Genomic DNA, 15,614 nt, shown 5'->3' on the forward strand with positions numbered 1-15,614 from the left:
GCCCCTCCGCGGCTTTCAAAGCCTCGGGGGAAGCCGGCGGGGGGGGCATCCCAGGCGCGCCTGGGCTGCTCCCCCGCCGGAGCCCCTCCGCGGCTTTCAAAGCCTCGGGGGAAGCCGGCGGGGGGGCATCCCAGGCGCGCCTGGGCTGCTCCCCCGCCGGAGCCCCTCCGCGGCTTTCAAAGCCTCGGGGGAAGCCGGCGGGGGGGGCATCCGAGGCGCGCCTGGGCTGCTCCCCCGCCGGCTTCCCCCGAGGCTTTGAAAGCCGCGGAGGGGCTCCGGCGGGGGAGCAGCCCAGGCGCGCCTGGGATGCCCCCCCGCCGGCTTCCCCGGAGGCTTTGAAAGCCGCGGAGGGGCTCCGGCGGGGGAGCAGCCCAGGCGCACCTGGGATGCCCCCCCGCCGGCTTCCCCCGAGGCTTTGAAAGCCGCGGAGGGGCTCCGGCGGGGGAGCAGCCCAGGCGCGCCTGGGATGCCCCCCCGCCGGCTTCCCCCGAGGCTTTGAAAGCCGCGGAGGGGCTCCGGCGGGGGAGCAGCCCAGGCGCGCCTGGGATGCCCCCCCGCCGGCTTCCCCGGAGGCTTTGAAAGCCGCGGAGGGGCTCCGGCGGGGGAGCAGCCCAGGCGCGCCTGGGATGCCCCCCCGCCGGCTTCCCCGGAGGCTTTTTAAAGTTTTGGTAACCGCTACTTCGCGGTTCGACCATCGCGGATTCATAATGTAATGAAAAAAGTCCGCGAAGTCGTGAATCCGCGATAGTCGAACCGCGAAGTAGCGAGGGTTCACTGTACTTTAAACAAAGAGAGAGTATTTAAGATGGTGACTCACAAAGATCAAGATTACAAGCTCATAATTAAAAAAAAGATGCTAGAGAGTAGATTCTGAAATTGTGCAAGGATTCTGCTATGCCTCACCAACTGACTAATGGAAGTAACATAGCTACATCCCAGTGCATCATGTTAGAAGTGCATTCCTGTGTCTGATGACAGTCTCACTTTATATTTTCTTCCTATTTGTGTACTTTAATGATATAATCCTCTGCTCTACTATGAATGTCTTTACCAGTTTATTGATATTGTAGAGTTCATAGCTACCATCCAAAGCAAAGAAATAATTAACTACATAAATTATTATTAGAGACTGATATTTCCTGTAAACAGTTGCATATAAATACATAAACAGTGTTGAACAATAGTATTTTATCTCACCCCTACAGAGATATATTGATAATCCATGGATGATGATAAAATCTTGTTTTTATCTTTAAAAAGAGACAATTAAATTTCTTATAATACAACAAAAACTAAGGTAGATTATAAATTATTGTAACAAAATCCAGTTTGTAAGTGGGGTTTTATTAGCTTAAAGTTTTAAGAACTACATTTGGAAGACTTTTCTTTGCCTCTGCTGAACTGAAGACAGCAACAGCATTTAAGCACCTTTCATTTAATAATGAGAACAGTAAGCTCTTCCAGTCACAGAATGAGGTAAAACAATATTCCAAAACTCTCCTCCAGTTTCCTCACATTTTACACTGAATTTTCAGGTGATCATACATACAAATGGAAGAAACTCAAGCAATTGTAAATTACAAAATCATCTCAGATTTAGAAGGCTGCTCTCAGTAAAATGAAAACATATCCTAAGGAAAGCTTTTGTACAAGTGCATGCGTACATATGTGTGTATGAAAAACTATAAGGTGCTTTTCTCTGATTTTTTTAGGTAAAAAAGCATTCAAGAGATATAATGGTCAGTCTTTAGCAGCAATGTAAATGCCGTTTATATGAAAGCAGAGATTTTCTATCAACTATCAGCATACAAATGCAGAAAATACTTTTCTGTAATTCTGTATTAGGTTTCTAACCTACAATAATGATAACTTGGAGATACAGTACATGCTTTTGTGAAGAATGCACATTGCAAAACCTACTGTGTACATGTTAATCATTTTTTAAATGTTCTCCCAGCATATTTCAGTAATTACTTTTGTCAGCTACAGACAAAAGATCTTTGACTTTACAACATTTTGTTAAGAATAGTAATCTCTTTGGTATCAAATTACAGTTTTACATAATGTAAGGCTTTAATATTGTATTAAGTCCTCATTCAATACATACAGTACACTCAAGCTTACAAATGCACCTGATAATTAAATTTGTCTGACCTTGCATTTACACTTGTTATTTACAATGAGAATAGACAGCATTCTAAAGACCCTTCCCTTCCTTCTTTAGAAACATATTTTCAACTCTAACCTGGTTTTTACTTTGGTGATGCTTATTTTTGACACTTGAATACACTGCATTGTAGCTCAACAATGTCAAAATAGAAACAAAAATACACACAGATTCAGACAAATGGAGGGAAAACATTGCTGTTTCCAAAATACCACATCCTGTAGTTAAGTGCCTAGGAACTCTTTCCTGCAGTTTTACTGTAATTCTGAGTGCAAAGGAATACCAGGGCAATTCCAGTGTAATTTTCACATACTGTCCGCCAAATAGGTGAATTCAGTCATTTTCCATGTCACTAAATGACTCGCCCTTTTTGTTGACAATGAGTGTGTGATGTTTCTTCTTGTAATTGTGTGGGACTAGAGACACTGTTGTGCATGCAAAGTACCCATTTAAAAACGTTTGATACTAAAATGATAGGATGTCTTCAATTTCAGCCAGATCTTTGTCAAAAAACTGTCACCATGTTTATAGCTGAAGTTCCATACATTTGCATTTGGTTAAGTCCTGCTGAGTTGATAACCCTTAGATAATATAAAGCTTTCAAACTGCTGATTGTCTGCCTTTTCCTTCACTCTCTGTTCTTCTAATGAAGACACAAGTTTGTCTCTTTCTTCAACTACTTTAATCAGCTCAGTAAAAATTTCATGCTCCTCATTCAGTTCCTGTTCATCTTTTAGGCTATCTAGGAGATTACAAAACAAGGGGTTAAACCACTATTATAAATTGGGATTATTACTGCAGACCAAAACATATAATTCACTTCCCATTTTATTTACCATGAAAGGCCATTTTCTCTCTCAGTTTCTGCTCCAATCTTCTTTGGTGATCCTCAAGTTCCAGTTCTTGGGCTCTAGAAGCAAAAATAAGAATGGCAAAGAATCTGCTCACATAGATTCCTTACAGATTTTAGAACTCAGAAAGTAATAATTTTCATCTGACCTGTTAAAAAGATTGATATACTGTCTCCCATACCTCTGGCCTTAAAAACAAGGTTATGATTATTTTTATGCTATTTCATTGCCAGTGCTGCTGTCCTTTTTTTGTATTGCTACTTTCTGGATCTGTGGTGATAAAATTAGTAGCACACGCACAGTAAGGAGTCATGCTTTTCCTAAAAAATAGTGAGATGCAGCAGAAATATGCTATTATTATTAACCTTAAATCAGAAAAAATTGCAAGATAATTTCCTTTTCTTCTGTAATCACCACCCCTATAATGAACAAATTTTCCATTTTTGGCAACTATCAAGAAAATGAAGCTACAACGCTTCATGATGCTGAGATATTTATGGTAATGTTATTACAGACCTGGACTCTAGGCACTGAATGGACGGTGTATGTCCAGCATCCCCATTATCTGTTCCATACAGTCAGGCTGATCCAAAAGCTTTCTATATTCACGCATTGCAAACTGGACTGCAGCACAATGTAATAGGGATGTGAACATGTACTTGTGTACACAGTTAACCGAGGATCCTGGGCTCACCAGTTAACCCTCATGGTTACATGCACAGGCCCATACACAGGAATTTCGGGGGGGGGGGGGGGGAGGAGGGGCGGGAGGATGTGTACTTCCTTTTGGTAAATGTGGACTGCAATGTTTTTTAACAAAGAAGGTCAAAATAGGCATGCACTGGGTGTGCATAAGAGAGGATAATGAAAAATTTGAGTGGGGGGAAATATTCTAAATTCTTCACTCTTTCCAGAGGACAGATTTTTAACAGGAGACTAAAGATTGATTTACAAATATTGCTTCCTACCCTCCACTAAAAAGTCCTCATTTATATAGTATTAAGATGTACAGTATATGGGATTTCTCTTCTTAACACACAAATGGTCAGATCACAGCCAGAACATTACATAATGGGGATTTCAGAACTGGAATGCCTAACATTTTCTGTTTCTGTTCGCTCCCTCTGGGGCATCTGGCATTGGCCACTATCTGAAAACAGGATATTGGGCTACATGGACCTTTGGTCTGACCCAGAATGGACATTTTTATTAATCTTCTCTGCCCTCCCCCTCCCCAAAAGACTAACCCAATCAACCAGAACACCGCCCCTCCCAAATCAGTGAATGTGAAATGTGAAAGTTAGGTTATCAGTGACTGTGAAAGTTAAAATCCAGATTAAGTAGAGGGATTATGGGACAGCTCTTGGACAATGCCAGAACTGGCCATCAAGCCAGTAATGGATATATACCCTATGATCCAAGTACTCTGTGGCATGGCTAGGGATATATGCAAAGAACAAGTTAAATAGCAGTGGAGCAAGTATGCTTCCTTGTTTTACTCTATTTGGGTACGTCTAGACTTACTTTCACTTTCAAAAGAAGATATGCAAATGTGGTGGTAATTTGCATATCTTCTTTTGATTGCTTTTTGGAAAGAGTTTTTTTTAAAAAAAGCAAGAGTTTAGACATGGTTCTTTAAAAAAAACCCACTTTTTTCGAAAGAAACTTCTTCCTCAAAAATTGAGGTTTACAGGCTCTTTCGAAAAAAGGGGATTTTTTCGAAAGAACCGTGTCTAAACTCTTGCTTTTTTGGAAAAAAAAAAGCAATCAGAAGATATGCAAATTACCACCAGATTTGCATCTCTTCTTTCAAAAGTGAAAGTCTAGACGTACCCTTTGGGATTTCAAATGTATCAGAAGAGTCACCACATGCACTGTCATGTGACCATGGAACAGATGGATGATTTATATGAATCTTCTTGGGCAGTCGTGTTTATATAGAATAGCCCATATGGTGACTGTATCAAAAGCTTCAGTCATGACAGTGAAGACAACATGTTCATTCTCTATTCTAAACATTTTTCCTGGACCTGCCTTATGACAAGCATCATGCCCATAGGACTATGAACTGTTTCAAACCACACTGCATTTCTGGCAGAGTTCTTCAGATATGTTTACAATGAGTTTGTAAAAGGCAAGCCTGTATTTTTTCTGCTGTTCAAGAAAGTGGAATACTTCTGTAGTTTCTGCAGTCAGCATGACTGTCTTTGTTATTTAACAAACAAATTACAATATCTCTGAAAATGTGAGACATTTCTTCTCCCTCCCAAATGCTCCTCAAGATATCTTGAAACACCCCAAAGCTTCTGTAAAGTGCTGCTGGAATACATCCTTTCAAGAACTTTGCCAGATTTCACATGTTTGATGACTTTCACAACTTCATCAATTGATGGAGGGAGGTCAAGATCCCCTGGTGAGTTTGAGTTATTGATAAAGGACCTGCTGATCGACTATGGATGGCCTATTGAGTGGATTAAGGAAGTGTTCAGCCCATCTCTGAATGGTTTCCTTCATGTCTATGATAATAAAGGTAATGCCTCTTGCCAACTTCAAAGGAGCTGTGCCAGATTTAGATGGCCCATAGGCTGCCTTGAGAGAGAGTCAAAGAACAGTTTGTGTGGTTCATATCTGTGTAATGCTAAACTTGCAAAGCTTTCCTCACCCACCACTCATCCTGCATTTGCCTCATTTCATACTGGGCTTTGTTCTTTAGGTGCTTAAGACTATTTTTTCTTGAGACAGAAGCGATATCATTTTACCATTCCACAAATAATTTGCTTGTTGCATGGCAGTTTGGAACTGTCCTCATTCTCATTGAACCTCTCCTAGTATATGTGGCGAGCGCATATTATGGAACTGATGAATGACAGTCACCCACCTGTTCCCAGAACAGAATCCAGGGATTAAGGGATTCTGCCCAGACCTATAGTCCACCACCCACCTAGCTCCAGCAGTAGGGGTAGGAAGCAGCTTTGAGTCACTTAACTGACTCGGTGGCATATTACATGTGGGAGCAAAGGGGCACATTTTAGGACAGTGATGACAGTACTGATGGATCTATATTCAGTTTTAATCCACCTCAGATGTTGACCCCATTCACTCTGTCTGTACTCTATTCCTAAGTAGAGCAGAGTGAATAACTGAATTTTCAGTTCGGTAGCCAAACCATCATATAAAAGCAAACATCCAGGTTGACCCAAAATGGAAATGTTTTTGTTTTCTTGAAAAAATGAAAAACAGAAAACATTTAATTTAACATCAAATGTTGGGGTTGATCCTGCAGGAGGTTGGATTTGATGATCTCCTGAGGGCTCTTTCCGCCCTAGGATTCTATGAAATGAAGCATTTTATTCAGCCCAAATAATGTCTTCCTCTTCCTTTGTCGTCTTGTCTTTTTAGATTTTATTTAACCTTTTAATTAAATCTAGTGAAAAATTCTAAACAAAAGATATTGAACAGAAAAGTCAAAGACGTTTCATTTTGAAAATGCAGAAATGAACATGGTTCTGCTTATGCAGATTCTCTCCCCCTCATCCAATGGAAACTATTTGCCAAATTAGACCAACATTCAGAAATAGTTTTATTTGACCTGAAACTGCATTTTTGAGAGCAAACTTTTCATCCAACACATTTCACCCAGCTCTGTTTTCAAATCTTTCATACATTAGTTTAATCTTCCCTTTCATTTCCTCATGTCACCTAGGAAAAGCTGATATACTGTAGTTTATAAATCTCGCCCCCTCTCCCCACCTGTTTGGTGCCTTGACCAATTTCTTTTCCATTGGATTAAATGCATGGGAGGTCATTAGGCCCTCATTACATGAAAACAGTGCATCCACAAAAAATAGTACTTTGTAATAGCTTTATAGGATCAAGCCACTGTACCACTGGGGAGTTTAAGTGTAAATCTGCGTTTGGAATAGACGATAGCATTGGGTGCATTTATTCTAACACACTTCCAGTGCTAGGAAACAGTAAGGGAAGAAGGAGAAGCATGGACTCTCTCTGTGTGCTAATGGCAATATGCTATGCAAGACACAAAGTGGCAATTTAGCTCAATAATCAGAGCCGCATATATCAAGGGAAAAATCCTGTGTCTGGGACCTAAAATGAGTACATTTTTCTACCCCCCACATCTTTACTACTGATGACAAACTGCGTGTTCTTACTTACACAATCAAGAGCTCAGACTCATAACGAATTAATTTATTCTTCTCCAGGACCAGTTCAAACCATTCGTGTAACAGCTGAGTTTCATCCTGTGTGCCTGAATCTATTTGAGATACAAAAAAAATAAATGTGTTATATAGGGTTTCCTTCTCCTTGATCAAACTATTGTGAAGCTACTGTAAATGATCCTAGTTTATAAGGCTAAATGAATACTATGTAGAACCTTGGTGACAGGATATTTATATCAGTAATTCTCCAGAGTTCCAGATGTATAACACACCTGCTTACATTTTGGTGAATAGTTTAATATAGTTAAGGATATACTGAATTTTAGGCTACAATAAATACAAGGGTATGTCTACACAGCAAAGTTATTTCGAAATAACAACCATTATTTTGAAATAACTTTCCTAGCATCTACACAAGCCAACTGCTATTTCAAAATTAAACCGAAATAGAGGAGGGCTTATTTCAAAATTGGTAAACCTCATTCCATGAGGAATAATGCAAATTTCAAAATTGCTATTTCAAAATAAGCGTTGTGTAGATGCTTATTTCAAAATAGAGGGCCTCCAGCCCTTCACAGGGTGCCCTGCTGGCCGCCCTGGCCACAAGGTAACTTCTGACCTGATAACCTGCTGGAACCAGGTCCGGCTGGCCTTAAATGTGATTCAGTGTCCAATCAGCGTGGACGCGCTATTTTGAAATACCAAAAAGCTATTTCGAAATGCATTTTGTGTCCAGACGCGTTATTTCAAAATAAGAGTAGTGTAGACATATCCCTGTTCCATCTAAAAAATTAGCAGGTTATTTTTTTCCTTTCAAATATTTGTCTACTTCTCTTTGAAACGGTTGCTATTAATTGCTTCTTATTCTGGCATAATTTATGTTAACACTAAGCTCCAGCAGCTGAGTTATCCATTTTACATGGATATCCTCATTAGCACGATCAAATTTAAGGGTGTGCAAAGCTGGCATACGACAACCAGTCCCTCCTCCTGGTGGGCCCCTTACTCTTAATCAAAGTCCTACCACAAGCTGGTTGTAAGAGTATAGACAACTGTTGGATACATCTATTCAATATGGAGCAGATTCCCCAAAATGAAAGCATTTGTTCACTGAGTGTCAGCCTTGCCCCACACAAAGAGATGGCAATGAAAAACTGGCTTCAAGCTGTCATTCAGGGTATATGAGTGGACCTTTGTATTAAGACCTAACACTGTGGGTATGTCTAGACTGCATCCCTCTGTTGGCAGAGGGATGCAGATTAGGCAGGTCAACATAGCAAACAAAGCAGGGATTTAAATATCCCACGCTTCATTTGCATAAAAATGGCCACAGTTTTTGCTGACTCAGCACTTTGTCGGCAAAAAACAGCGGTCTAGAGGGGGATCTGTCGAGAAAGGCCTTTTTCAACAGATCCCTTATGCCTCCTGCATGCCTTTAAATCCCCGCTTAAACTTTTAAATCCCCGCTTCATTTGCAATGTCGACCTGCCTAATCTGCATCCCTCCACCGACAGAGGGATGCAGTCTAGACATACCCTGTGTTAAATAGCCCATCATAATAGAAATGAAGGGCTGAAAGGGATTTGAGAGGTCATCTACCCTTGCCTGAAATGCTGAGGTAGGACCCAGTATACCTGTCCTAGACCATCCCTGATAAGGGTTTGTCTAGTTCAGAGATGGACAAAATACAGCCCATGGGTAACATCCCCCTATCCCTCCATCTTTTTAATCTAGACTTGAGGATAACCAATCCAGCAGTGCAGGGGCTCAAGTAAATTCCTGACACCCCCGCCCTGACCCCATGCTGCTCCTAGAAGGGGGGGAGCGGGAGGAGGGGACAGAGCTCTGTGCACTGCCCTCACAGGCAGGTGCTGTCGCCATAGTTCCCATTTGCTGGGAATGGGGAACTGCAGTCATAGACTCATAGACTTTAAGGTCAGAAGGGACCATTATGATCATCTAGTCTGACCCCCTGCACAGTGCAGGCCACAGAATCTTGCCCACCTCTCCTAGAATAATCCTCTCACCTATGTCTCAGATATTGAAGCCTTCATATACTTTGAAGACCCCAAGATGCAGAGAATCCTCCAGCTGTGATCTGTCCCCCATGCCACAGAGGAAGGCGAAAAACCCCCAGGGCCTCTGCCAATCTACCCTATCATTAGTTTCCATGAGTATTTACTTCATTAAAAACATTAAAGAGGTCTCTATCCATATCCAAATTGGATCCTGGTGGTCTATAACACACCCCAAGCACTATCCCAGGGGAGGATCTGATAGTTTTCTTCCCCAATGTGATTTTTGCCCAAACGGACTCTGTCTTCTCCATTCCATCACTTTTTATTTCTTTACAATCTACCTCATCTTTAATATACAATGCGACTCCACCACCTTTACCCTTATTTCTGTCTTTCCTAAACAGCACATACCCTTCAATACCTGTACTCCAGTCATGTCTAGTATTCCACCATGTTTCTGTTATTCCTATAATATCTGGTTTCACTTCCTGGACCAATAGCTCTAGTTCCTCCTTTTTGTTACCTAGGCTCCTCGCATTGGCGTACAAACATCTTAATTTTTGCTGTTTGGCCTCATTCACATTCTTTACCTAATTTGGCACAGATGTTATACCTCCAATATGACCTAATAGACTAGTATCCACACCACCTTTCCTCATGTTCATTCTCCTACCCCCAGCTATATCCTTTCTTACTTCGTTTTCCTCCATCTCAGTGTTAAAATCTGGCGTAGAGATTACCTGGGCATCTCCCAACCGTCTTTCCCAAATTCCTAGTTTAAAGCTCTCTTAATAAGTTGAGCCAGCCTCCATCCTAGAAGTCTATTTCCCTCCCTACTTAGGTGAAGTCCATCCCGAGAGAACAGTCCTCTGTCCATAAATGCCTCCCAGTGACCATACATCCCAAAGCCCTCCTTATAGCACCACTGCCTAAGCCATCTATTGATCATCATAATCCTGTCACATCTTTGTTGCCCTTCTCTAGGAACAGGCAGAATCCCACTAAAGATCACCTGAGCCTCAATTTCCTTGAGCATCCTCCCCAGCCTAGCATAGTCTCCCTTAATTCGTTCCAGCGAGAATCTAGCCGTATCATTTGTTCCTACATGAAGGATGATCAATGGATTCCTTCCTGCTCCCTTAATAATTCTCTTCAACCTCAGTTCCACATCTCGTATCTTAGCACCTGGCAGACAGCACACCCTTCTATTCTCTGGATCAGCTCTGGTTACAGGCCTATCTATTCTTCTCAATAAGGAGTCCCCAATCACATAGACCTGCCTTTTCCTAGTGACAGTGAAATTCTCTGGTCTATCTCTAGCTTCCTCTGGCTGCAAGTCCTTGCCATTCCTATTTTCCCTTGTAATCCTAATGCTCATTATTGGTGTTGTCTCCATTAAGTCTTCCCCTTTACCTATGGAACTAGTCACTCTTCTCTTCTTCCTTACCCTTCCATCTTCATTATCTACCTGCTGTACCCCTTCTTCATTTTCCAGCTCCACATACCTGTTCTTGAGCTCTATTTTTCCTTCACTGACCCATCTTTTCCTCTGCCTGGTCCTCTGAGTCACATGCTTCCACTGTCCATTTTCTTCACCCAACAGTCCCCCCTCTGAGGCCCTTGATCCTGCTTCCATCTGCATATCTAAGCTTTCCCCTTCAGCCACATCATGCCTTTGCCCCATCATCTGCTCAAACCCCCTTCTAAACTCGCCCAGAGTTTCCACCTGCATCTCCAGTCCTCGGATCTTTTCTTCCATCAGCTCTGTCAGGTGGCACTTCATGCAAACAAAACTCCTTACAGGTACCCCCTCCAGAATCATGTACATACCGCAGCTACCACATCCAATCATCCTCCTTGTGTTCTCTACTACTTGGGCCATGGCCACTAATGCCTCAGGGTATGTCTACACTACAAAGTTAGTTCGAACTAACTTTCATAGGCACTACACTAGCGCTCCGTTAGTTCGAATTTAATTTAATTAGAACTAACGGAGCGCTTAGTTCAAACTAGGAAAACCTCATTCCACGAGAATTAAGCCTAGTTCGAACTAGCTAGTTCGAATTAAGGGGTGTGTAGCCCCTTAATTCGAACTAGTGGGAGGCTAGACCTCCCCAGGTTTCCCTGGTGGCCACTCTGGCCTACACCAGGGAAACTCGTCTGCCCCCCTCCCGGTCCTGGACCCCTTAAAGGGGCACAGGCTGGCTACGGTGCCCGTGCCAGGTGCAAGCCTGCCAGCACCCAGCCAGCAGACCCTGCACCTGGCACGGATCGAGCCACCCACCCGATGCCCCCCAGCCTTCCCCCTCTTCCCGGGACCAGGCTGGCAGCTCCCGGGAGCTAGCCCGGGACCGCAAGAGGCGGGCACCCCCCGGGCTAGTGCAGACATCATGGACCTTGTCCACGATCTCCGCACTAGGCACAGGAAAGTGGCAGGCTAGGGCAGGAGAGCTGCCAGCCTGGCCACCCAGGAGCAGGTGTGCAAGAGAATCAAGTGGGTCCACTGAGACCCCCGACCCTGAGCCCTGAGCTTACAATGGCCGTCCTGGGTCAGACCAAAGGTCCATCTAGCCCAGTAGCCTGTCTGCCAACAGCGGCTAACCCTAGGGACCCTGGAGGGGATGGACCAAAGACAGTGACCAAGCCATTTGTCTCGTGCCATCCCTCTCCATCCTTCCACAAACCTTGGCTAGGGACACCACTCCTACCCCCTGGCTAATACCACTCCATGGACCCAACCTCCATGACTTGATCTCACTTCCCTTTAAACTCTGTTCTAGTTCTAGCCTTCACAGCCTCCTGCACCAAGGAGTTCCACAAGTTGACTCTTTGATTTGTGAAGAACAACTTTCTGTTACTACTCTGAAGCCTGCTACCCATGCCTTTCCTTTGGTGTCCTCTAGTCCTTCTTTATGGGAACTAATGAAGAACTTTTCTGTATGCACCCTCTCCACCCAACTCTTGCTTTTAGAGACCTCTATCCTGTCCCCCCTCCGTCTCCTCTTTTCTAAGCTGAAAAGTCCCAGTCTCTTTAGCCTCTCTTCATATGGGACCTGTTCCCAACCCCTGATCATTGTAGTTGCCCTCCCCTCTCCCAGCCTCTCTCTTCCCCTCTCCCACCTCCTTTTCCCAGTCTCCCCCAGTTTTGTTCAATAAAGACAGATTCCGTTTTGGAAGACACGTTATCTTTATTTTGTACATCAAGAAGAGGGGCTAGGGAAGGGTAAGTGGAAGGAGGTGAGGGAGGAATGGGGCACGAGCCCCCGATGGGGAGGACTGGGCTGGCTCTGCAGGCTTCTGGGGGTGGAAGCTCTCCTGCAGCCCCCCAGTTGCTCCCTCTCCGCAGATGGCAGCCTGCGGCAAGTGCAGCCGGGCTGATGGCCGAATGCTGTGATGTGCCCAGTGTGGGTACTCCGGGCAATCCAAGCCAGGACTGCTTTGCAAGCGGGGCACCCCTGAGAACTGTCTGTCCGGGGTGGGGGTCGGGACCCTTTAAGCACAGCCCTCGGCTAGCCTGAGACAGCATCTCCACGCTCTATGCCCTCCTCTGATGCCCTGCCGGCACTGCTTCCGGCCATCCTTGAGCCCGGTTCAGGGTCCACTTAATGTGGACATGCTAGTTCGAATTAGCAAAATGCTAATTCGAACTAGTTTTTTAGTCTGGATCCATTAGTTCGAATTAGCTTAGTTTGAATTAACGTTGTAGTGTAGACATACCCTCAGTGTTTTATCTACTTTCTCACCAAAATCCTATTAGTCTGGTGAACACAAAAACAAACCAGAACACCCTCTCCACAGCAAAAACAAACTCCAAACAGTCAGTGGAAGCCACAGAGGCAGTGCCTGAACATATTGGCTGCTTCCAGGAGTGGCATGGAGCCAGCGCGTGGGTGGGAACCTGTCTTAATCCCGCTGTACTATCAAGGTAAGCAGCATCTGGATGGAGCTTGCACCCTAAACTTCCTGCACCCCAAACCTAATCCCAACCCCCTTCCTACATTGCTGCCTGCATCCCAACCCCCTCCCACATCCCTTTTACACCCCAATTCCACGCTCTGAGCCTCATTCTGCACTCTGCACCCCCTCCTGCAGTGCAGCCCAGCCCTGTATTGGATAGAGATTCCTTGCCTGCTTTCTTTGTGGGAGAGAGCTAAACCAGGAGTGGAGAGACACAGAATGATTTAAACCCAGGCAGGACTACCATGTCTCCAAGGAATTCCGGGCATGGAAGTAGATTGAACAAAGAGAAGATCATGAGTAAATAAAAGGAAAATGTGAATCAAGTCACGATCAGGTATTTTATTTTGTGGTTTGGTTTGATTTGCTCTGTGTGAATCAATGCCTCTCCCCCCGCCCCATTCATCATCTAAGAATTGTTTCCAGAGATTTTCTCTGTGTTTTTATTTGTTTTACTTAGTTGCTATGTAACACCCCGCAATCAAGTATGCTTTATCAAGTGCATCTTCTGTTGTGTTAATAAAAATCACTTTTTTAAGGTGATGATTTGATTCTTGTGTCCTGGAAAGTAACAGGGGTCTCTCTGTGTGTATTTGCCTGCCTGAGGCTGGCTGATCAGCTACCAGAGACTACAGCTTGTTTTTATCTTTTCTTTTTCCAAGCTCTTTTGGGGCAAAAGAGAATTCAAGTGTTCCCCCGGTTTTAGGGATAAATCACTTGATGGTGGCAGCTATCCCCCAAGTCAGTGAATCTGTGACTCGGGGGGAGTTTTTGTAACCAGAGCCTGTAGGGGTGAAGTATATTTAAAGTCTTTGCAATCTTCTGCACTCAGAGTACCAGAGTGAAGAACAGCCCTGACACGATGACAAAGCAGTGGGATCATTTTGAACCAAGAACACAGACCTCAGGAATTTAAAAGGACACATTTTTTGTTCTTCTGCTTTGCTCTTTGGAAATTTTGGAGGGTTTTTTAATTCTTATTTTTTGTTGCCGCCTTTGGGAAAGGCACACAAAAGGTTAACTCTGTAAAGCCAGAGAGTCCACAGCAGTTGTTTTTTCTAGCTTTTGGGGCAACTGGCTAACTAGGCTAGAATAGGGCAGGGAAGCAGCCCAGTACATGCTTTTGGGGTCAGGAAGAGAAGCCCTAGAGCAACCAACCCATCCTAAGCGACACCCTGAGGAGAAAACAGCCTCAAAGCAGGGCAAGATGTCCACCTCTGGGGAAGACTCATACCCAAGGAGGGGGACAGAAGGGTTTCTGTGAGGCGAAGGGAAAGTAAACTTGTGGGGTCAGAAGCAGCGAATGGCAACCCTTCTTCTCCCTCACCACTGTCTTCAGGGTGGGAGAGTGTCCTTACGGCAGGAAGAGATGGAGTTGAAATTAAGGAAGAGATGGAGTTCTGCCTAAAGATGAAGCAAGTGGAAGTGGAATTGGAAATGAAACGCTTAGAAAAGGAAATAGAGGTGAGGTGAGCAGAAGCCTTAAATCATCTTCGGTACTGAATGACTGGAAGACAGATAACATGATGCTAATATTTAAAAATTGTCAAACACATGGATGAATATAATTTGTTGGGGGAAATCAACATGGTTTCTGTAAAGGGAAATCATGCCTTACTAATCTGCTAGAGTTCTTTGAGGGGGTCAAACAAACATGTGGACAAGGGGGATCCAGTGGATATAGTATACTTAGATTTCCTAAAAGCCCTTGACAAAGGCTCATAAATAAAATAAAGTAAATTGCCATGGGATAAGAGGGGAGGTCCTTTCGTGGATAGATAACTGGGCGGTTGCCAGGCAACATGGTAGTAGTGGCTGGCAGGCACAAGCCTTTTAAATTACTGCTGTTTAAAGGGTTTGAAGCTCCTGGCCCCATCACTAATACATTGCCTTGCAGCTGGTTGGAGCCACAAGCCGGGAACCCTTTAATAGTAGCAATTGAAAAGGCATCAGGTCCTGCCCCTTCCATTGTCTGGAACTCAGGGGGCAGGAACCCTAAGCCAAGCAAAGCTCAGAATAGGTGAGCTCCCAATCCCACCCCTTCCATCCAAGGCTCCACCCCTTCCGGGGTGGCCCACGACCACTTCCGAAATTTTTGAAGTGACCCCTCTGCAAAAATTATTGCCCACCCCTAATTCAGGAGGAGAAACTCCGAGGTGGCATACTTAATGGGCCAGGAGCAACAGCACAAAAGAAACAGTTAGGCTACATGGTTAAGCTACATCTGTGCACTTATAAAAATCTGTCCTCTTAGTTAGGCATTATCATTCCCCAAAGCCCATCTGTCTAACTGGCATTGCAAGGTGCAGGTATATGAGGTCTAGAGCTGTGACATTTTAACAAAGCATTTAATGTATCGCTAACAAGAGAACCTGTTTTCACAGATATGCATATGTGCAACCATGCTCTCCTTCCTCCAGCTCCTTCCCAATTTTTGCTACTT

At 44.1% G+C, this 15,614-nt stretch overlaps 1 protein-coding gene across 10 annotated transcripts in view; it reads right to left on the minus strand.

Annotated features, from left to right (window-relative positions):
- Positions 1-783: 783 nt before the first annotated feature.
- MICAL2 (microtubule associated monooxygenase, calponin and LIM domain containing 2) overlaps positions 784-15,614 on the minus strand; it is a 243,117-nt gene continuing 228,286 nt past the window's right edge. For all 10 annotated transcript variants that reach the window (XM_075927882.1, XM_075927881.1, XM_075927876.1 and 7 more), the window contains 3 exons: positions 7,192-7,291; positions 3,004-3,077; positions 784-2,909 (listed from right to left, as the gene is read on the minus strand). In XM_075927882.1, the coding sequence (XP_075783997.1) occupies positions 2,725-2,909; positions 3,004-3,077; positions 7,192-7,291 (359 nt within the window). In that variant the 3' untranslated portion in view covers positions 784-2,724. The remainder of the gene's footprint in view (positions 2,910-3,003; positions 3,078-7,191; positions 7,292-15,614) is intronic.

Source organism: Pelodiscus sinensis, chromosome 4 (assembly GCF_049634645.1).
Source record: "Pelodiscus sinensis isolate JC-2024 chromosome 4, ASM4963464v1, whole genome shotgun sequence".
In the NCBI taxonomy this organism is placed as follows: domain Eukaryota; kingdom Metazoa; phylum Chordata; order Testudines; family Trionychidae; genus Pelodiscus; species Pelodiscus sinensis.